This window comes from Papio anubis, chromosome 9 (genome assembly GCF_008728515.1).
Source record: "Papio anubis isolate 15944 chromosome 9, Panubis1.0, whole genome shotgun sequence".
NCBI lineage: Eukaryota > Metazoa > Chordata > Mammalia > Primates > Cercopithecidae > Papio > Papio anubis.
This window is the reverse complement of record NC_044984.1, coordinates 93,048,563-93,071,581: the sequence shown is the minus strand read 5'-3', so window position 1 is coordinate 93,071,581 and position 23,019 is coordinate 93,048,563. Positions and strand designations below refer to the sequence as shown.

The window sequence follows — 23,019 nt, the reverse complement described above, 5'->3', positions numbered from 1 at the left end:
GCTCGAGACCTACATATATTTATTTAACCAATGTCTACTGGACAACTGTTAGATATAAAATAATTATGTTTAATCCCAGGTCCAAAAACAAGAAAAACTGAATAGAAAATTCAACCAAAACAATTTTCCAATTGTTTTCTAAAAAATACTCACTTGCAGACGTCTTATATGGTCAACTGCAAGGACCATCACTTCATTTTCTTGAAACACAACATCTACTTCTTGCTTTAACATTATAGCAGAGTTCTTACATACTTTCTTTGTCTCCCAGAGCTGAGTTAGAGATAAAGAAATTATCATTCCATCTCTGAAATAACATGTCTTCATCTTAAAGTAAGAGACAAACTATAAAATACCTATGATGCTAGAAAGGTTTCAATATTAGATTACGATCCAAAAATAAATATTTATTAACACAATCTATAGTAAGATGCTGTTAGTATTAAGAGTTATGGGCTCCAGAGTCAAAATTCCTCAGTATGAATTCTAGTTCTACCTAAAGTTGTAACTTCAGGCAGGTTGCTTAACCCAGCGTTACTCAAAGATAAGGACCTCCTGCTAGTTCTCAAACTGTTTGATACCAATCCACAAGATAAGAAGTTTGGGCCAGACACAGTGGCTCACACCTGTAATCCCAGCACTTTGGGAGGCCAAGGCGGGTGGATCACTTGAGGTCAGGAGTTCAAGACCAGTCTGACCAACATGGTGAAATCCTGTTTCTACTAAAAATACAAAACTTGGCCGGGCGTGGTGGTGTGCACCTGTAGTCCCAGCTACTCAGGAGAATTGCTTGAACCTGGGAGGCAGAGGTTGCAGTGAGCCAAGATCGTGCCACTGCACTCCAGCCTGGGTGACAGAGTGAGACTCCATGACAAAAAAAAAAAGTTTGCACCAGAATGTAAATCAACTACATCACTAAACACACTGTAACTGTGCCTAGTGATGCAGCTTATTTCATTTCAAGAAGACTTTCTTGATGAAGAAAGCAGCGTGTTGATTTATATTCTGGCTCAAGCTCACGGAGACTGGCATGTTAAGTACCACTGACTTTTCTCAGTCCTTCTGTTCCTGTTTTCTTATCTGCAAAAGGGACTATTGTGAGAATTAGTAAATTCATATGTATATATATATAGTACTTTGCATAACATCTTGAATATAGTAAGCACTGAATTAATTTTAGCTATAATTCATATATAACGCTGTATTTGGATGCCGTGGGGACCAGCCATGGTTCCTGGCCTCAAAGAGCTTATAATGTAAGATGTATCAATAAGCCAGAGAAGCAGTGGAGTGTTGGAAATAAGGGGTAAATCATATCTGTATTTAAATTCAAGTCAAAATTTGATAAGCACCACTAGAAAATGACATAGAATTAGATGGCATTAAGAGAGACAGGCAATCCTGGCTAACATGGTGAAACCCTGTCTCTACTAAAAAATACAAAAAAACTAGCCGGGCGAGGTAGCGGGCGCCTGTAGTCCCAGCTACTCAGGAGGCTGAGGCAGGAGAATGGCGTAAACCCGGGAGGCAGAGCTTGCAGTGAGCCAAGATCCGGCCACTGCACTCCAGCTTGGGCGACAGAGCCAGACTCCACCTCAAAAACAAAAAAAGAGAGAGACAGGCATTCTCCCCAAATAGAGAAGGCTTGAGGGGACTTATAGAATGGTTAGGATTTCAACAAACAGAGATACAGGTAAGTAGGGCATTCCAAATACAAGAAACCACTTAAGGAAAAGCACAGAAGCAGGCAACTATGGATTGCTTGGGAAAATGTGAGCAGTCCAGTATTGGTTCCCTGTAGGAATAAACTGGAAGACAGACTGGAGCAGAATGAGGCCATGCTGTAGAGAAGCTTAATGGCAGACAAAGAAGTATATATTTACTTTGGTAGACAAGGGAGCCATTATCTATTTTTGAGCAAAAATGACATGACTATATTGTACATGAAAAAAAAGTATCTTAGAAGCTGCATGTAGAAAAGCAAGAAAGAATACTTGTGGCAGAGACTCATACAACAAGAGAAGTAACAGGTAACAAAGTCCTGAACTTGGGTAGCAGAAATAGAAAGGTAGAGATAATAATAGAAAATGAAAAGGTAGACTCTCTTAGAATCGGGAAGTAATTGGATGCAGGAATTCAAGGTAAAGAAAAGGGTCAAAAATTTTTCTGAGGAATCAAATGCAGTATTTCAAATTAACCAAAATACAGTTTAATCATTGAAGTTCCCACAGCACCTGGCCCATGGTAATCCTCATGAACATGTAGTGAATGAATGAGACTGTTACAGTCCATATAATAGCACTTTTCCAGGGTGAATAGGAGTATAGTACTAGTTTCCTATTTTGCTTACCTCAGTGCTACCCATCAATTTCTTGGTTTGTAAGAGGTTTAGCTCACTATCAGGAAATGTTCAAACTGAAAATCTCAATATTTCTCACCCTGATTGTCTGGTCATCAGAAGATGTCAAAAATGATGATCCATCAGGAGAAAACTTCACACCATGAACCCAACTTAAATGTCCTCTGCAATCAGCCACCTTTGAACACGAGTCTATATTCCACAACTACAGAATAAACACAGCATATAGGAAATCACATACATAGGTATTGTGAAGATAGCAAAAATATTGAAAATAGCAAGAATGAGCCAGCAATACCACTTCAATGAATAATTGCTCAAAAACACACTATCAAAACTACAAAATGTCTTATGAAGAAGATTATTTAGTGCATCATTATTTCTTATAGCAAAATACTAGGAAACTAAATACCCATCAATAGGGAACCAACTGAATAAACTACATTAATCACATAACGGCATATCATGCAGCCGTTAAAAAGAATGAGAAAAGCACCTTGATGACAACAAATCTCTAGGATATACTGTTAACAGAAAAAAAGCAAAGTGCAGAAGAGTCTATATACTATACAGTACTATCTTTTATTTGAGATGGAAAAATATGTACAAGAACATATAGAAGGATACACATATGGATATATATATATGCCTATAGATATCTGCTTATATATGCAAGAAATATTGGACAGTTAAACCAATAACAGAAAATAGTTACATATGCAGGGAAGGAGGGAGAGAGAGGCGAAGGGATAGGGATGAAAGCAAGACTTCTCTGAATATAACTCATTATAAAACTTTGACTTTGGAATCATGCAAATACTTTATCACTTAAAAAAAATCAATCCAAAAAATAATAGGATGAACATAAGCAGCTTCCATATTCAGATTCTTTTCCACTAATACTGTCATCTAACCTTCATTTCAACTGACTGTAAAACCTACAATAAATTAACACAGTAATTGTAACATGTCCACATTTCTCGTTATTCATGCTTATTACCATGTGTACCAGCAGTCTGGTATTTTGTCCTGGGTTCTGCTGTAAATTACTCTAATATATTCAAGTCTAATGAAGTACCATATGTGACTGAGTTCCTCTCATTACACTTTAAATTACAAAACCACTTTATCATTTCAGAACTAGCATGGACAAAACAAGTACCTCATCATAGGCCCAGTGACTGGTTTTCGTTCAGTGAGTTCTATGGTTATGAACTAATTGTATGAAATTTTCTCTGCCTTTTCTCTAGAGTCCAAGCTGGGACATAAAGAGCTAAAGGCCAAAAATAAAAGTGGTTCCACAACTGAAGATCTCTCTTAAGAAACTGAAAATCTCCCTTGAGAATCCTCCCCTCTCTTCCCACTTTCTTCTCCCCATCTCTCTCCCATCATTTCTTTGTCACTCAGAGCCTCCAGAACTGAGTCCCTATATTTCAAGAGGGAGGATACTGTTTCATTGTTTCCTGGAGATTGCTAAGGATGGCAGAGGGTAAGGACTTTAGAAGTGACAGGAAAGGCTGAAAGAGGGGTTGCTACTTAGTACTGTTTCTAAAAATCCTAACAAATGCTCCACATTTACCTTGAGGATCTACACATAAGGTTCAAGATCTCCTAGGAGATCTAAAACCCAATAAACCCCAGCACTTTGGGAGGCTGAGGCAAGTGGGTCACTTGAGGTCAGGAGTTTGAGACCACCCTGGCCAACATGAAACCCCATCTCCACTAAAAATACAAAAACAATACAAAAAAAAAATTAGCCAGGCGTGCTGGTGGGCACCTGTAATCCCAGCTACTTGGAAGGCTAAGGCAAGAGAATAGCTTGAACCCGGGAGGTGGAGGTTGCAGTGAGTCAAGATTACAACACTACACTCCTGCCTGGGTGACAGAGAGAGACTCTGTCTCAAAAACAAAATAACACAAAACACTTCCAATTCAAAGCCTCTGCCCAAGAAACAATTGCCCACAGCACCCCACTTCTTCCCGCTGCTTCGGACAGGACTAGAGCTTTTTCACACTCCCTGCCTCTGCGTGCAATGGGAAGAGTCTCAGCAGAGAAGTTCTTCAGTGTCACATGCACCGCTGCACCAAGAATTAGGAGAAGCCTATGGAGCTCATGCCCTCACTCTCACCTGTGCCTCCATGTTGAAGGGCTACAGCTTAGCAACTCTCCCCCAACACCTTCACAGTAATAGGAAAGGCTAGCAAACTCACTAAAATTTGCTAAATAAGCAGAGAACATTGAAGAAGTGCTTGCAGTAGTCATGGCTCCCTTGATGAGGAGTCTGTGAACCAAGTGAACTTCCCTATTTTCCAAAAGGCCCATACCCATCTTCTTGGAACTGTGATCTCAAGGGGTTTCAAACTACCTGGTGGTAAAAACTAACCTGAGGAATGAAGAGTAAGAAAGCTTGGAAAAACTAATCTGTCTTTGGCCAGGCATGGTGAGACACCTGTAATCCCAGCATTTTGGGAGGCCAAAGCGGGAGTATTGCTTGAGGCCAAGAGTTCAAGACCAGCCTGGGCAACACAGTGAGAACCCCATCTCCATTAAAAAAAACAAAAAAAAAAGCAGTAATCCATCTTTGAAGGAAAAAAATAATTCACTACTTTATGAAAAAACTAATACAGCAATTCACTGGGTGGAATTCTTCCAGGGCCAGCTAGGTATACATTCTGAACAGAAAACTTAACAGGTAAGTACAAAATTATAAAAAAGTAATTTATATGAGTTATTTTATTCATTAGTCCCTGGCAATGAACATCCTATCTTATCCTACCCAATGATCTAAGAAATCTGAACTGGACTCATCTCTCACCACCTCTTTTAAGAAGAAAAGAGTCTGTGCCTATACTGTTTAAGAAATGCCACATATCTATACTGGATAAGAGATGTCATGTTTCATGACCAGAAGTCATTCCATTGTTTTCCCAGTTCCTGGCACATGTTAGGCATTCAGCAAATGCTTGCTGAATTCCCTGTCATACTGTCAAATCAAGTCTGTAATCACTGTTAAAATAATAAAGCTGGCTATGTGGTTTAATATCCCAAAGTTAGAGGTCATTAGGCTATAAAGAAAATACTCTACAATTTCTCAAGCAAGGCTCCTCAGCAGTTAATGGTTTAAGCTGTCCATTCTCTGTCATCCTTTGATCTCTGGAAACCCAGGCTTCACAGAATAAATTCAACTACTCACCTCTACACAGTACTGGGACAAAGCAACCACTGCCAAATGGTTTTGCGGGGAGAAGTCACAGTACTGGATGGTGCTGTGATGGCCCGTGTGGATTTCTCCTAATAGGCCACTGGTATGAATGTCAAAAAGCTGTCAACATAAATAGAGATATCTATGAAGGTAAAATATTTTAAGAGAGAAGCTATTCTAATATCCTGCCATTTCAAATATAAGTCCTGAAAAAATATGACAATTACTGATAACTGGCATAATTATTGACAGTCGTAAACAAAATATGGATCAATATACATATACTTTTAAAATATTGCTCATCTTAAAACTTTTTTTTTTTTATTATACTTTAAGTTCTAGGGTACATGTGCACAACATGCAGGTTTGTTACATATGTATACATGTGCCATGTTGGTGTGCTGCACCCATCAACTCGTCAGCACCCATCAACTCATCATTTACATCAGGTGTAACTCCCAATGCCATCCCTCCCCCGCCCCCTCCCCATAATAGGCCCCGGTGTGTGATGCTCCCCTTCCTGTGTCCAAGTGATCTCATTGTTCAATTCCCACCTATGAGCGAGAACATGCGGTGTTTGGTTTTCTGTTCTTTCGATAGTTTGCTGAGAATGATGGTTTCCAGCTGCATCCATGTCCCTACAAAGGACATGAACTCATCCTTTTTTATGGCTGCATAGTATTCCATGGTGTATATGTGCCACATTTTCTTAATCCAGTCTGTCACTGATGGACATTTGGGTTGATTCCAAGTCTTTGCTATTGTGAATAGTGCGCAATAAACATACGTGTGTATGTGTCTTTATAGCAGCATGACTTATAATCCTTTGGGTATATACCCAGTAATAGGATGGCTGGGTCATATGGTACTTCTAGTTCTAGATCCTTGAGGAATCACCATACTGTTTTCCACAATGGTTGAACTAGTTTACAATCCCACCAACAGTGTAAAAGTGTTCCTATTTCTCCACATCCTCTCCAGCACCTGCTGTTGTTTCCTGACTTTTTAATGATTGCCATTCTAACTGGTGTGAGATGGTATCTCATTGTGGTTTTGATTTGCATCTCTCTGATGGCCAGTGATGATGAGCATTTTTTCATGTGTCTGTTGGCTGTATGAATGTCTTCTTTTGAGAAATGTCTGTTCATATCCTTTGCCCACTTTTTGATGGGGTTGTTTGTTTTTATCTTGTAAATTTGTTTGAGTTCTTTGTAGGTTCTGGATATTAGCCCTTTGTCAGATGAATAGATTGCAAAAATTTTCTCCCATTCTGTAGGTTGTCTGTTCACTCTGATGGTAGTTTCTTTTGCTGTGCAGAAGCTGTTTAGTTAAATTAGATCCCATTTGTCAATTTTGGCTTTTGTTGCCATTGCTTTTGGTGTTTTAGACATGAAGTCCTTGCCCATGCCTAAAAACATATTTTCTATAAAGGAAAATTCATCACAGATGAGCTCTCAAGCTAGCCTAAAGAGAAATAAAAGTTTTGTGAATAAAGAAGAGACTGGCCCAATTAACATACAGACTAGTTCTCCCTAATGCTTGTTTATTCAAAAGAGAAAATGAATACTTATAAATGAAAATAATCAAAATGATATAGGGCAGAGGTTTGCTAAAATAGAATTAGCTCAATCATTTCTATTTCTGTCTAGAACTACCACATTGCTCATTATAATTAATCATTTTCCTGTTTTTGAACCCCAAAAAGCTACTTTTGAGTAATCCAAGTTTCTTCAATTTTTTTTCTTTTTTTTTTTTTTTGAGACAGACTTCCGCTCTTGTTGCCCAGGCTGGAGTCCAATGGCGCGATCTCGGCTTGGCACGATCTCGGCTCACCACAACCTCCACCTCCTGAGTTCAAGCAATTCTCCTGCCTCAGCTTCCCAAGTAGCTGGGATTACAGGCATGCACCACCACGCCCAGCTAATTTTTTTATTTTTAGAAGAGACGGGGTGTCCCCATGTTGGTTAGGCTGGTCTCGAACTCCCGACCTCAGGTGATCCGCCCACCTTGGCCTCCCAAAGTGCTGGGATTACAGGTGTGAGTCACTGCGCCCAGCCACAGTTTCTTCAATTTTTAAGACTTATAAATGCTGAATATACTCTTCCAAAGTTTTTGCCAAATAAGATGATTTGTATTTACTACATGTATTGATACAGTATAGTGATTTAAGATTAAGACATAGACCTTAGAAAGAAACAAAAAAGCTTCCAGTGGGAGCTATTAAAATGTTTAGTGAATGCATAGTCCTTGCAAGCAAGCACATATGCTAGGCAGCATAGCGCTGGAGGCCAAAAACACAGGGCAGGAAATTAGATTTAAAATGCTTCCCAGGACAGGTCATTTTTTTAAAAATTAGTGACTGACAGTGATCGAGGAAACCTGGCAAATGTAGAATAGGCAGTTGTCCCAATTATGGAATAGTAAAAGAAAAAAGACCTAACAACAGGAGAAGACTCACAGAGGAATTGGAAAGAAATAACAGGAGGAGGAAGGAGAGACCAAGGGTAAGAAATCGGGATCTACACGCAGTTAAGGAACACCTTTGGGTAGCTTTCTTTTAGCATGGTAAAACAGGGAACTGCTGTACAGATTTTTAAAACAAGGCATTTCATGTAATATAAAATTATTTTCCTCTCACTAGAACAGGTCTCTTAAAATCTTTTAAAAAGTTATCTTTTGTTCAACATCACTGGTAATTGGGAAAACACAAATCAAACCACAAGGAGAAACCACTTCACACCTACTAGGATGGCTATAATTTTAAAAATGAACAATAACAAGTTTTATCAAGGATGTGGAGAAATTGAAACCCTCGAACATTGCTAGTGGAATGTAAAATGGTGCAGCTGCTGTGGAAAAATCCAGTGGTTTCTCAGAAAACTAAATAAAGAATTACCATATGACCCAGTAATTCCACTCCTAGGTATACACACAAGGCTCAAATAGATATTTGTACACCAGTGTTGCAGCATTATTCAGAGCAGCCAAAAGGTGGAAACAACCCAAGTGTCCATCAACAGATGAATGGATGAACAAAATGTGATATATACATACAATGGAACATTATTCAGCCATAAGAGGAAATACTGTTCTGATACATGCTACAACATGAATGAACCTTGAAAACATGCTCAATGAAATGAGTCAGACACAAAAGGACTGATATTATATGATTCCACTTATATGAAATACCTAGGCAAATTCACAGATTACATTAGAGGTTACAAAGGTCTAGCAAGAGAGGGGAAAGAGGAGTTATTACTTCATGGTTACAAAGTTTCTGTTTAGGGTGATGAAAAAGTTTTGGAAATATGTAGTGGTAATGGTTACACAGCATTGTGAATGTAATGCCACTGAAATGTACATTTTCAGATGGTTAAAATGGCAAATTTTCCATTATATGCATTTTATCACAATAAAAAAAGTTTTACTCTTCAAGTCTTGCAAATGCAATGGTTCCTTTTTTGTTCTTATAGATTTTAACTTAAAGGGAGATATTTTTCCTCTTAGTTTCCTGCTAAAGGGGTACAAACTTATAAGCAATCAACACCAAGGATTGCAGCACTAGATCAATAACAATCATATACATGATCCCTTATATAACTATATTCTATATTTCAATTATGCTCTTTAAAACAGTAATATCCCTCATTCAAGTCTTTTGAAATCACTATTAGATCAGAATGTAACTGAGCCATAAATCAGAAGATCTGGCTCTCCTAATCACAATGTAACTTTGGACAAATTATTTGGCTGCTCTGAACCTCAGCTGCCTCATTATTATCATAGGGCTACTGTAACCTGCTGCTTCTTGAATACTTACATCAAAAGAAATTATATGCTCTCTGAATACCACAAATATAAGCTACTGTTAGACATGGGGAAGAAAAGCAAAGCATTTTCTTATTTACTTTTTTCATATTTTCCTCAGTTACTTCATAAAAATTTCACAACCTTTTTTTTTTTTTTTTTTTTTGAGACGGAGTCTTGCTCTGTGCCCCAGGCTGGAGTGCAGTGGCGCGATCTCGGCTCACTGCAAGCTCCGCCCCCCCGGGTTCACGCCATTCTCCTGCCTCAGCCTCCCAAGTAGCTGGGACTACAGGCGCCCACCACCTCGCCCGGCTAATTTTCTTGTATTTTTAGTAGAGACGGGGTTTCACCGTGTTAGCCAGGATGGTCTCGATCTCCTGACCTCGTGATCCGCCCGTCTCGGCCTCCCAAAGTGCTGGGATTACAGGCTTGAGCCACCGCGCCCGGCCCAAAATTTCACAACCTTGTTCAGTCATTGATGAGCATTTCTATCAGAGTCATCAAATCATAAAATTGTACGTGTAAGAAAGCACTTTGAAAAATCACCTAAACCAATGTAACTGAAATTGAAGAAAAAAAGGAGTAATTCAGAAAGCATTCTATGTTTTAAATACATTTTAAATACATTTGAGGAACACTGGATTCGATGGCATAAATTGTATAATAGGACTTCCTGGGGCCCTGAATATGTTAGTTCACACCGTGTGCTTAATAAGGGAAAGCAATACAAAACATATTTCCCAAATGGTGTAACCATGGAGACCTTTCCTCACAAGGCCATCCTTATCTCATGGAGCACAGTTCCAAAGAACCATGACAGGTTAGGAAGACTGCCCAAAATCACACAACTGACTTTATTTTTATCAATAAACATTGTAAAATGCAAAAATGAATAGAAATTTTAACTTTCTTTAAATCAGACTGAAGTTGGCTTTTTAAAGTACTTACAAAGATTTTATTTTTTGCTGCCACCATTATCCTTGCACCATCAGCAAACCATAAACAACACTTCACTATCACTTCCATATCCTCTTGAGGGTCCTCTGAATTTAGGAAGAACTGTTTCACATTAAAGCTTTTCCTCTCGTTTGCTGATGTCACATCCCAAAGCTTCAAATTAAAGTAATAAAAAAAGAAAAAGTTTGTTTTACTCTAAAATCACACCTCTAGAATTCTTTCTGAATTAAATGCTACATAAACTTATTCACTTCACTTGATGAATTATTTTTACCTATGCATGACTTTTTGTAAGGTTTTTAAATTAAGATCTCCAGTTTCATTATCATGTTCTTAAAAAGAAAAAATTAGAAGCACTGCCCAAAATGCAGAACATAAAATTAAATAAAAAGAATCTTGCATGGTGTGGGGGCTAAAAATTACATGTTGACAGTAAGGACACAAGTGGAAGAAAGGTTGTAAGATGAAGAGACTCACGACTTGCCACTGCTGCCCTCTGCTGTGCCAGGAATGAAGTGTGCTTCCCAAACCTACCACTAACAGCAGGAAGACTACACAGGACCCAGTCCAAGTTAGGTCGTGACCTAGCAGAGCATTCAGAGACATAAGGAAGTCTCTGAAAACAGGGACAAGCAAGACTCTTTGTGTGCTTGGCAGGGCTAGATAGGGCTATAAAACTAACTGGATCCTGAGGAATCAGATACAAAATACCATCAACTTTGCTCAGTAGTAGGACCACTTGAATAGAACAAAAGACAAAGGCCTTCAAGAAGACCCACCTCCACTCTTCTGGGCCATGAGCAGCATCTCGGCCTCACAGAGTGATAATGACTGCCCATGCCCAAACCAAAGGTTGGCCATGGAGAAGGATGGGGGTGCGGGGAGAAAGTTGCTTCTCAGACTTTAAGTCAGCTTCCAAAGCATAACTCCCAGGTAAAACCTAATTTGTCTGGCCAGGTACATTTTCAAATCTCTTGAGTAAAAAGAAGTATTATATATACTAAGAAACATGGCCAAAACTAAAACTTTTCTACTTGCAACAACTGCGGGTAATCTGGGTAATGCAGAAGAGACAGCAGGTGCTAAAACAGCCTTCCCTGATACTAAAGAGAAAATAATAATAATAATAAACATAAATGCCTGAACCTTCAGTTACATCATCCTGAATATATAAGAAATCAGTTTCCCTATTAATACGAAAATCAGGCTGGGTACAGTGGTTCACACTTGTAATCCCAGCACTTTGGGAAGCCAAGGTGGGAGGATCACTTGAGCCCAGGAGTTCAAGACCAGCCTGGGCAACACAGTGAGACCTCATCTGTTTTGTTTTGTTTTCCATTTAAAAATTTTTTTAAAAACAAAAAGAAAAGAAAAATCAACTACTGCCTGAATTTTAAAAAAAAAAATAAAAGTAGCACAATCCAACTTGATTATACATGTCTAAACTGCATGTGTTTCTGGACTTGACTTTGGCTTCTATCAAGCAGTGATGAAATCCCACATATTGAGGGATCACATAAACTAATACCAGCATTTCATTCTGAGCAAGTCGCTGCACTATATCCAGGGTCCCTGTGAACCCCATGCCTTTGCGTGCTTTAAACAGCAATTTTTAAATAGAACTCACATTTTAAAATAGTTCATCTCAGAGCCTGAAAAACACATGCTTATCAACATGCTACCCTATAAAACGCTTAAAAAGTTATACAGCCATTTGGGGCAGGACATAATTTTACAGTTTTCATCCTCTCAAAAGGTAAAAGCTTTCAGGAGACTTTGACCTTGAAATGCTGTTATCTAACATCATTTTGCAGGACCTCTGCTTACTACCTGTCATTGTATCAGTGTGAACCAACCAATGATACTGACTTAACAGCACTGTGGGAAAGCCACCACAAACATGGGCAGTTCTCACCAAGAGTGCAGCAGTGTCTGTCCCCTGCTGCGAGCGCTCTGTGCGCCACAATCACATTTTGATACTCATACATGAATATGGAAATAAAAATCCCATCCCTGTCAAATGACAACTTTTTAAAAAGTGTCCGAGTTTAAAGACGTCTTAGTTTGACTTCAAGTGACACAGCGAGGGTTTATCATCTTTAACACATGTATTAAACGCTATGCTAGTCACTTTTAGAGACTATATAAATGAATCAGATACAGATACTACCCTCAAGGAATTGACAGGCCAGTAAGGGAAGTAAGACAAGCACATAAATAACTTAAACACAAAACATGTCACGTGTCATTTGAAAGGAAAAGGTATAGCACAGTGGGAAGGCTGTATGCAAGCTGAGGGCTTGAGGGAACACTTCGTACAGGAGGTAGCCACCTCACTGTACTCCCTGAGATTAGCCTATCTTATACCAACTTAAGACAGAGAATGTCAACATCAAAAAGACAAGGGAACACTCCAGGGCCTAGAGCCTATTCCAAGTGATCAGCATAAGCTAAAGTACAAAATGAGAAAACAAAGACAATGAAAAAGAGGAACAAGTTCAATCTGGTTGTAGCATCAGGTATGTGAACCCTTCCTCAACAGAGTCCTTATCTGCTCTGAGAGCACCGTCTTCATACTTTTATGATTTTCATGGTTCATCTATTCACTTACATTCTCCCCAACTTGATTCTAAACAGTTCAGAGCAGCCAGGAAGTATACTCTTTTCTTTTTTAGTGTTTAAAATCCAAATGCCTAGTACAGTATCTGGCACACACTAAGTATTCAATAAATACATTTTAAGTGAAAGACTGATTACTCCCGGGAGAGTACAGTGGCTCATTCCTGTAATCCTAGCACCTTGGGAGGCTGAGGCAAGCAGACCACTTGAGCCCAGGAATTCAAGACCAGCCTGGGCAACACGGTGAGACCCCATCTCCAAAAACAAACAAACAAAAAGACAGATCACTCCCAAGTTTCAAGCACAGGCAAGTACAGACAATAGTGTTGCTGAAAGAAATAGGGTTCTGGGGGCCGGGCGCGGTGGCTCAAGCCTGTAATCCCAGCACTTTGGGAGGCCGAGACGGGTGGATCACGAGGTCAGGAGATCGAGACCATCCTGACGAACACGGTGAAACCCTGTCTCTACTAAAAAAATACAAAAAACTAGCCGGGCGAGGTGGTGGGCGCCTGTAGTCCCAGCTACTCGGGAGGCTGAGGCCGGAGAATGGCGTGAACCCGGGAGGCGGAGCTTGCAGTGAGCTGAGATCCGGCCACTGCACTCCAGCCTGGGCGACAGAGCAAGACTCCGTCTCAGAAAAAAAAAAAGAAAAGAAAAGAATTCAGGTGTTAAAGATGCAGACAGAACACATACAGCTCTGCTATGGTTTGGAGATGGTTTATTTATCCTGACCCAGACTCGAAAATTTGATCCCCACTGTGGCAGTGTTGGGAAGTAGGGGTTGATGGAAGGTGTCTGGGTCATGGGGGTGGATCCCTCATAAACAGATGAATGCCTTCTAATGCCTTCCCACTGGGGTGAGTTCTCTGGGAATGGATTAGTTCTCAAAAGTGCGGGTTGTTGAAAACAGTCTGGCTTTCTGGGTTTCGCTATCTTCAATCCTCTCTTTTAATATGATCTCTTTGCACACGCCCACTTCCCTTCCCCTTTCCACCATGAGTGGAAGCAGCCCAAGGCCCTCATCAGGTGCAGCTGCCCAATCCTGGAATTTCCAGCCATCAGAATCATGAGCCAAGTAAACCCCTTTTCTTTATAAATTACCCAGTCTCGGGTATTATGTTACAGAAAATAGAGAGCAGACAAAGACAATTTCCAAACTCTCCCAAAACTCAGGTAAACAATAGTAATGAGAATTTTTCTCTCTAGGCATAATCCACACAGCAAAGGAAAATGGAGAAAGAGACAGCAGCAACAAAATCACTAAGTCTAGAAAGCAGAAAGGCAAGTAATAGGCAGACTCCTAGAAATAAATTCTGAGCCTGCAGTGGGGAAATTCAAGCAGCCCAATAACCCCATATAACTCCGAAAAGACTCAGGAAGTGCTGGCACCCAGTACCTTCTGATAAAGGTGAAGCTAAGTCCTCCAAAAAGACTGAGGAAGTGCTGACACCCAGTACCTTCTGATAAAGGTGAAGCTAAGTCAAGAGGAATCTTTAAAAATCCGTTGAAATCTCCTCCCTCCACTCTGCAACCCAGGGGCCTGTGTCCCTACTCTGGCAGAATACAAGGCTATTCTATACCCTACACAGTTGAGAGAAGGGTCACTTGAAAACAGAGAAATTAAGAGAAAGTCTATTTTCTAAATGTTGAGATCTCTGCCCAGATATCATCTCAGAACTGGCCAGAGTCATATCCTACAAATAGAAGACTAAAATTTCTACTAGCCAAGCATGGTGGTGCACACCTGTAGTCCCAGCTCCTCAGGAGGCTAAGGTGGGAGGATCACTTGAGCCTAGGAGGTTGAGGCTGCAGTGAGCTGCAGTCACACCACTGCACTCCAGCGCTCCAGCCTATGTGACAGAGTGAGATCCTGTCTCAAAAAAAAGGGGGGGAGTTGGGCACAGTGACTCACACCTGTAATCCCAGCACTTTGGGAGGCCGAGGAAGGTGGATCACGAGGTCAGGAGTTCAAGACCAGCCTGGCCAACATAGTGAAACCCCATCTCTACTAAAAACACAAAAATGAGCCAGGTTTGGTGGTACGCGCCTGTAATCCCAGCTACTTGGGAGGTTGAGGCAGGAGAACTGCTTGAACCCAAAAGGGCAGAGGTTGCAGTGAGCCGAGATCGCAACACTGCACTCCAGCCTGGGCAACAGAGCAAGACTCTATCTTGGGAGGGGAGAAAAAAAAAGACAAGAAAAAGAAAAAAGAGAAAAGAAAATTTTTACTCTGGACACCCAACCAGTTCAAGACAAAAGATATAAAGACTTTGACATCACAAGTTCACCATCGTGCAGCAAGCCAAGATGGCACCACAGCACTCCAGCCTGGGCGACACACTAAGACTGTCTTTAAAAAAAAAAAAAAAGGAGTTCATGATAAAAACAGATAAGCCAAGGAAAACTACAATTTAAAAGTTCACAATTCCCAGTCAACTTGTTGGTGATGTATTCTTAAATATCAGCAGATAGCAAAGGATCAGATAGCTAAGATATACCTATGTCTAAAATCCAAACAGAAACCAAAACCAACAAATAGAAAAATATCTATTACACAGGAATATGAAAACTTCAAAAAAAAAAAAAAACCCATTACTAATGCCCATAAAAAGATAAAAGATGCTGCATCCATGAAACAAGAACAGAATAATATTTAAAAGGAACTGATCACAAGAATGAATACTTAAAAATATGGTAGCAGAAATTTAAAACTCAATAGAAAGACAGAAAAATAAAGCTAAAGAAATCTTTCAAAAAGTAGGGCAAATGGACAAAAAGAAGGAAGGAGAGGAAAAAATTTTTTGATCCAGAAACACAAGTATTCCAGAAAGAGAAAATAGGAAGAAATCAAACAATTCAAGGAAATGCCAGAACTGAAGGATAAGTTTCCAAATTGAAAGAAGCTACCATTCTGTAGGCAGTTTACTCTGTTGACAGTTTCTTTTGCTGTGCAGAAGCTTTCATTTAATTAGGTTCCACTTGTCAAAGTTTGTTTTTGTAGCAATTGCTTTTGAGGACTTGGCCAAAAATTATTTGCCAAGACTGATGTCAAGAAGGGTATTTCCTAGGTTTTCTTCTAGGATTTCAATAGCTTGAGGTCATATATTTAAATTTTTAATCTATCTTTAACTTTTATATGTGGTAAAAGGTAAGAGTCTAGTTTCATTCTTCTGATTATGGCTAGCCAGTTATCCCAGCACCATTTATTGAATAGAGAGTCCTGTCTCCCATTGCTTTTGTTGGCCTTGTTAAACTATGCATCCAACAAAGGTCTAATATCCAGAATTCATAAGGAACTTAAGCATATCAGCAAGTGAAAAACAGAGACATCTTTAGACATTATAATAAAGACACCTTAAAAATTTACTTCCCATAGATTCTTTCTTAGGAAGCTACAGGAGATTCTCCACCAAGCTGAGAAAGTAAGCCAAGAAAGAGGACAAAAAAACCTAAAAAACAAGGGTTCCAATGTAAGAGAAAAGCAAAAGGAATCCCTAGGATGATGGTAAGGAAGATCTCGGGATGGCAGCTGGACTCTGGGAATAGTACTACCATTACCAATCAGAATGGAGCAAGACAGAACCTTCCAAAAATGTTGTTTCCAAGAAAAGACTTACAAAATGCCTGGTAAGTTTGAATCATTTAAGGAGCAAGTTAACAAGAGAGAGTTTGAAGATAAGCACATTTAAAGACTAAACAAATGAAAAAACTTATTAACCCCAGGGAAAACAGAAAGTTAATAAGACAGGAAAAAAAATTCATACTACATGACTCAATTGTGATTAGTTACAATGATGTAAAACCCTAAACACTGTTCTAATCAAAATCAATGTACAAAAATCAGCCACTCACAGTGATTCATGCCTGTAAGCCCAGCACTTTGGGAGGCTGAGGCCAAAGGATCACTTGAGGCCAGGAGTTTGAGACCAGCCTGGCCAATACAGTAAGACCTTCTATATAAGGAAAAAAAAAAAAAAATCAGTAGCATTTCTGTACATCCATAACATTCAAGCTGAGAGCCAAATCAAGAACACAATCCCATTTACAGTAGCCACACAAAAAAAAATAAAATACCCAGGAATACATCTAACCAAGGAAGTGAAAGATCTCTACAGGGAGAACTACAAAACATTGCTGAAAGAAATCATGCATGACCCAAACAAATGGAAAAATATTCCATGCTCGTGGACTGGAACAATCAATATCATTAACATGGCCATACTATCCAAAACAATCTATAGGTTCAACACTATTCCTATCAAACTAGCAACGTTATTTATCACAGATTTAGAAAAAAATATCTAAAATTCATTTAGAATCAAAAAGGGTCCAAATAACCAAAGCAATTCTAAGCAAAAAGAACGAAGCCAGAGGCATCACATTACCATACTTGAAACCGTATTACAAGGCTACAACAAGCAAAACAGCATGGTACTGGTAGAAAAACAGACACATAGACCAATGGAACAGGACAGGGAACCCAAAAATAAAGCCACACACCAACAACTATCTGATCTTTGAAGGGGTGGCCTGCCCCTCTACACCTGTGGACGTTTCTCCTTAGGCGGAACAAGAGACTTGAGAAAAGAAATGAGACACAGAGACAAAGTATAGAGAAAGAAAAAGTGGGCCCAGGGGACCGGCGCTCAGCTTACAGAGGACCCACGCTGGCACCGGGTCTCTGAGTTCCCTTAGTATTTATTGATAATTATCTTTACCATCTTAAAGATAAGGGAGCGGCAGGACAATAGGATCATTGTAGGGAGAAAATTAGCAGTAAGACATATGGATAAAGATCTCTGTGACATGAATAAGTTCAAAGGAGGGAGAGGTTGCAGTGAGCCAAGATCGTGTCATTATACTCCAGCCTTGGCAACAGAGTGAGACTCTGTCTCAAAAACAAAAACAAACAAACAAAAAACAGATCCTTTACAAACCTGACCCATAGATCTTGCTGTGGTTTAAATGTGTCCCCCAAAGTTCATGTGTTAAAAACTTAATCCCCGATGTAAATATTGAGAGATGGGACCTTCAAAAGTGGTTAGGTCACAAGGGTGCCACCCTCATGAATGGATTAATGCTATTATCTAGGTTCCTGATAAATGGGTAAGTTCAGCCCCCTCCTCACTCTCTCCCTTTCTGCTGGTGCCCTCCCCCCCAGAACTGTAAAAAATAAATCTCCAATCTTTATAAATTACTCACAATTTATAGAAGCACAACATAAATTATAGAAGCACAACATAAATTATAGAAGCACAAAATAAACTAAAGCAGATCTCAAAATATTTTATGAACATATGCTTGAAACAAAATGTACACTTAAAATTTAAGAATTCAAATTACAAGAATAAAAATTCTACATTACAGAACTTTTTTTTTTTTTTTTTTTTTTTAAATATGGATTCTCACTCTTCCCCGGGTGTCAGTGGGGTGGTTTGTTTTCAGCTCACTGCAGCCTCCATCTCCCGGGTTCAAGCAATTTTCTGCCTCAGCCTCCCAAGTAGCTGGGATTACAGGTGCTCGCCACCACACCCAGCTAATTTTTGTATTTTTAGTCTAGTTTCACCATCTTGGCCAGGCTGATCTTGAACTCCTGACCTTGTGAGCCACCCACCTCAGCCTCCCAAAGTGCTGGGATTACAGGCGTGAGACACCACGCCCAGCCTACATTATAGAACTTTAAGCATTAGGTTATACACCATTCATAAACAATCGTTAGGATAAGCAATTACAGTTAAACTAAATATGCTCCTGGAAGTTGAAAGAAGCAGGCTCTTTCTGTAGAAATGTGAAAAAAACAGAAACCTATTTCTATAACCAAATCTTAAGACTTTCCATAAAATATAACCTATTTTAATAGTGTACAAAAGCATACCTTTAAGGTTCCATCAGATGAGCAACTAGCCAAAAGCTTATCATCTGGTGAAAATCTGCAGTGATTGACTGAATTTGTATGACCAAACATGGTATTTCGACATTCTTTTTGATTCAAATCCCAGAGCTATTTGTGAAAGAAAAAAATATAAATAAACAACTAGTATTGAGTGGGGAAACATCAGAAATCATGTGAAGTTCTTTCTTTTCTCTCATTTAAGCCTTTTGGTTACAGAATGATGTTTAACCCACAGTAACACAAACACATCAAACACAAAAGTATCAAACACAAAAATGAACTTGTGATTAACAAGCAATGGGGCAGCCTTTAGATCAACATGTAAATCTACTAAGGGACTCAAGGGCTCACCGAGGTTTTCAGGCTGAGTACTAAATAACTAACTAAACAACTACTACTTATTTTAATGGAGTGGTTTAGAATCATTATTATTTTACACAGTTACAAAAAGCCACAGTAAGTAATATATAATATAAATTACCTCCATATTTTTTAATGTTAGGTTATCCAACCCTAAAAATGGTGGAGTAAGTCAAGTACCACCTCCAGGAAGCAATTAACCAAATCCAAAATGTGGCACATTCCATGGGACAAATGACTAAACTGCTCTAATAAATCAATGTTACAAGAAAGCAGGCAGAGGAAAAAAGGAACTTTAATAGAATAAAAGAGACTTAAGAGGCAAAGCAAATGCTACATGAAGTTTGTTTGGATTCTGATTCCAATAAACATGACAGAAATGCATGTTTTGAGAATATGGAATAAGTGAACATGAACCAGGTATATTACAAAACTGTATTTTATTATGTTAGGTATGATAATAGTATGGTATGATAATAAACATAATATTTATATTAAAGATCTCTGAGATGCATGCTTAAGTATTTTGGGTGAAATGACATATTTAGGATTTGCTGTAAAATCCTCTATTCAGGCTGGACATGGTGGCTCACCCCTGTAATCCCAGCACTTTGGGAGGCTGAGGTGGGCGGATCACCTGAGGTCAGGAGTTCAAGACCAGCCTGACCAACACAGCAAAACCCCATCTCTACTAAAAATACAAAAAATTAGCTGGGAGTGGTGGCCCACACCTGTAATCCCAGCTACTCGGGAGGCTGAGGCATAAGAATTGCTTGAACCCAGGAGGCAGAGGTTGCAATTAGCCGAGATCACTCCACTGCACTCCAGCCTGGGTGATAGAGAGAGACTCTATTCAAAAAAGTGGAGGAGTTTATAAGCTGTGTGTGGTGGCTCACACCTGTAATCCCAGCACTTTGGGAAGCTGAGGCAGGTGGATCACAAGATCAGGAGATTGAGACCATCCTGGCCAACATGATGAAACCTCATCTCTATTAAAATACAAAAAATTAGCTGGGCATGGTGGTACGGCCCCTGTAGTCCCAGCTACTCAGGAGGCTGAGGCAGGGGAATCACTTGAACCCAGGAGGCAGAGATTGCAGTAAGCCGAGATCATGCCACTGCACTCCAGCCTAGGAACAGAGCAAGATGCCGTCCAAAAAAGAAGGGGGGGGGGGCGGTATTTATAAAATAAGATTGACAAAATATTAATCACTGTTGAAACTAAATGATGGATACCACAGGGGTTTATATTATGTTTCCTCCCTTTGGGTAGGTTTGGAAATTATAAAAAATGCAAATAAAAGGAATTATAGTCATATCTGGTGATTTATGCTAGTAAGATTAAACCCAGAAGAAGAAATCAATTATTCCCAGATGTTAATTTTGGCAAAAATTATTTGGAAATGATTAGTAAGTGAGATACATCCTGTTCCTCATGTCCATTTCTATCCTTGGCTCCTTTATCCCAGTCCTAGATAAACTCAGTTCTTCAGATAAGGCAAGTTACATGAAGGCAGCTTCAGAATTACATATTTTCACTGGCTTTTCTCTGCTCAAGAATCACAAGAAATACATCCTAATAGTCCTTATGGTAATACAGGTAGTATGGCACATCTTAAAGTAAACCTTGTCCTTAATTAAAACGGTTTACTAACCAATAACCCCCTCCCACATGGCAGAGGTTTTTTTCCTATATTGAAAAGGAAATATGGACTTCCTCAACCTACAAAATGCCAAAAGCAACATCAAAAATTAGTCATAAATAGTATAACAGTCTTAGTGTTTTTAGCAGTACATTTATTCAAATAGGGCCAAGTTTTTTTGAGTAAAAGTGAACTATAACTGTGATATAATTTTATGTTACTACATTACTCTGTAATTTTGGTCCAATCCAATGTTTTCAAATTGTGCTCTGCAGGGTCCTTGGGATTCTATAAACATAAATATGCCTAAAGAGGCTGGACGCGGTGGCTCACGCCTGTAATCCCAGCACTTTGGGAGGCCGAGGCGGGCGGATCACAAGTTCAGGAGATCGAGACCACGGTGAAACCCCGTCTCTACTAAAAATACAAAAAATTAGCTGGGTGCGGTGGCGGGCGCCTGTAGTCCCGGCTACTCAGGAGGCTGAGGCAGGAGAATAGTGTGAATGAACCCAGGAGGCAGAGCTTGCAGTGAGCCGAGATCGCGCCACTGCACTCCAGCCTGGGCAACGGAGCGAGACTCCGTCTCAAAAAAAAAAATGCCTAAAGAGCACTATGTGGTGGGGAGGGTTAGAGATGAAAGGGAACGACAGAGAATGAGAAAGGAAGGGGAGGGAGGAGGAAGGAGGAGGAGAAGAAAGAAGAAGAGAGGGAGGAGGAGAGAAAAGAAAGGTAGAGAGGGTGACAGGGAGGGAAAGGGATAAAGGGAGAGAGAGACAGAGGAGAGGGAAAAAGGGAGGAAGAGAGAGTCAAGGAGAAATGCAGGTCCCATTCAGCCTGAGCAACAAGCTTTATACACACTGAGCTTCTGTGTAATTTTTTCTTCTGAAAAATAAATAAATAAACAAAAATTTAGCTTCCTGAACAGAAGGATGGAGAGGGCAATTTTCAGTAACTGTTTCAGGACTTTCTAAAGATAATTTTTCTAATAGTTTATTTAAATGTCAAAACATAGAGTCTATGAAGTTTTCCAAACTGAAATGTCTTTTACTACCTCTCTCAAAAATATCATGTTCAATTGCAAAGACGGTATGACATCAAGGAAGGTTTGAAAACAATTCAAAAAAAGTTAGCAGATCTTTCTGGGATCCCGGAAAAGGTAATCTAGCTATCTTTATCCACTTAAGAGGAAAAAAAGATACAATCAAACATTATCAAGCATATGTAGAATAAATTTCTATTTTTTGGTTTTCATTTGTGTTATCTTTCCTACCAGCACCTTTTCCCTCCTCTCTGCGATAACAGAACCTCTCTTTTGAATTAAGCTCCACTTATGATTCAAGTAGAGCTGACCTCACTCATTTGTCCCACTTCCATATAACTAAACTTGTGACCCTTGGACAATCCAAGGGTTTCACCCTACTGTCCACTGGGGTTACCCTAGCGACAAGCATGTAAGCCAAACTGAGTCAAATAAAGTCTCTCTAAAATTAGATCTACGGGTTCTAGGAAAGAGCACATTTCTCTTACTCTGTGATTGTGAGCTATAAGGTAGCCACATTTTTTTGTCACATAAAAAGCATGCCTGAACCAACACAAGGGAAGGCAAGAGTCTGGAGATGGAAAGGGAGGTAGAGCCTGAGAACACAGTTTAAGCATTTGGAGTCAGCTATGCCTGAAGCCATGCTATGCTCCCTCTAGACTTTTCAGTTATATGAGCCAATAAAATATTTTTAAACTATTTTTTTTTTTTGCTTCAGCTAATATATTATTGAGTTTCTATCACTGTGACCAGAAAGTCCTAATAGTAAGATACATGATGTACCTATCAAATTTATCTACATAATTCTCAATATCCACACTTACTTTGAGGAAGCAGTCACTTGACCCAGTGGCTAAGAGAAGATGATGACTACTGTTGGTGAAATGGCAGCAATTGACTTGCTCTGAGTGCTCATCATAAGTGTGTACTAGTTCCCCGGTCACAGAATTCCAAATCTAAAGAGAAAAGAGAAAAAATTTACAAATACCCATTATTTTCAAAGGGAGAACAGAGGGGCAAAGCAATGTCCATTGCTTTGCAAATGCTATCTTATCCTGTCATAGCAGATTTTCCTAGTTGGACAAGATGCTAATGAAACCTCTCCCCTTTCTAAAATATGGCAATATTTTGCCCCA

The 23,019-nt window shown here is 39.4% G+C and overlaps 1 protein-coding gene across 3 annotated transcripts in view; it reads right to left on the bottom strand.

The window, feature by feature from the left end:
- Window positions 1-23,019, bottom strand: part of APAF1 (apoptotic peptidase activating factor 1) — an 84,193-nt gene that overhangs the window by 25,346 nt on the left and 35,828 nt on the right. For 2 of the 3 annotated variants that reach the window (XM_021923313.2, XM_021923315.2), the window contains exons 15-20: window positions 22,708-22,839; window positions 18,824-18,949; window positions 10,321-10,482; window positions 5,554-5,682; window positions 2,439-2,564; window positions 154-273 (exon numbers count right to left, since the gene is read on the bottom strand). In XM_021923313.2, coding sequence (XP_021779005.2) covers window positions 154-273; window positions 2,439-2,564; window positions 5,554-5,682; window positions 10,321-10,482; window positions 18,824-18,949; window positions 22,708-22,839 — 795 coding nt within the window. The remainder of the gene's footprint in view (window positions 1-153; window positions 274-2,438; window positions 2,565-5,553; window positions 5,683-10,320; window positions 10,483-18,823; window positions 18,950-22,707; window positions 22,840-23,019) is intronic. The other variant, XM_021923317.2, reaches the window with a different exon arrangement.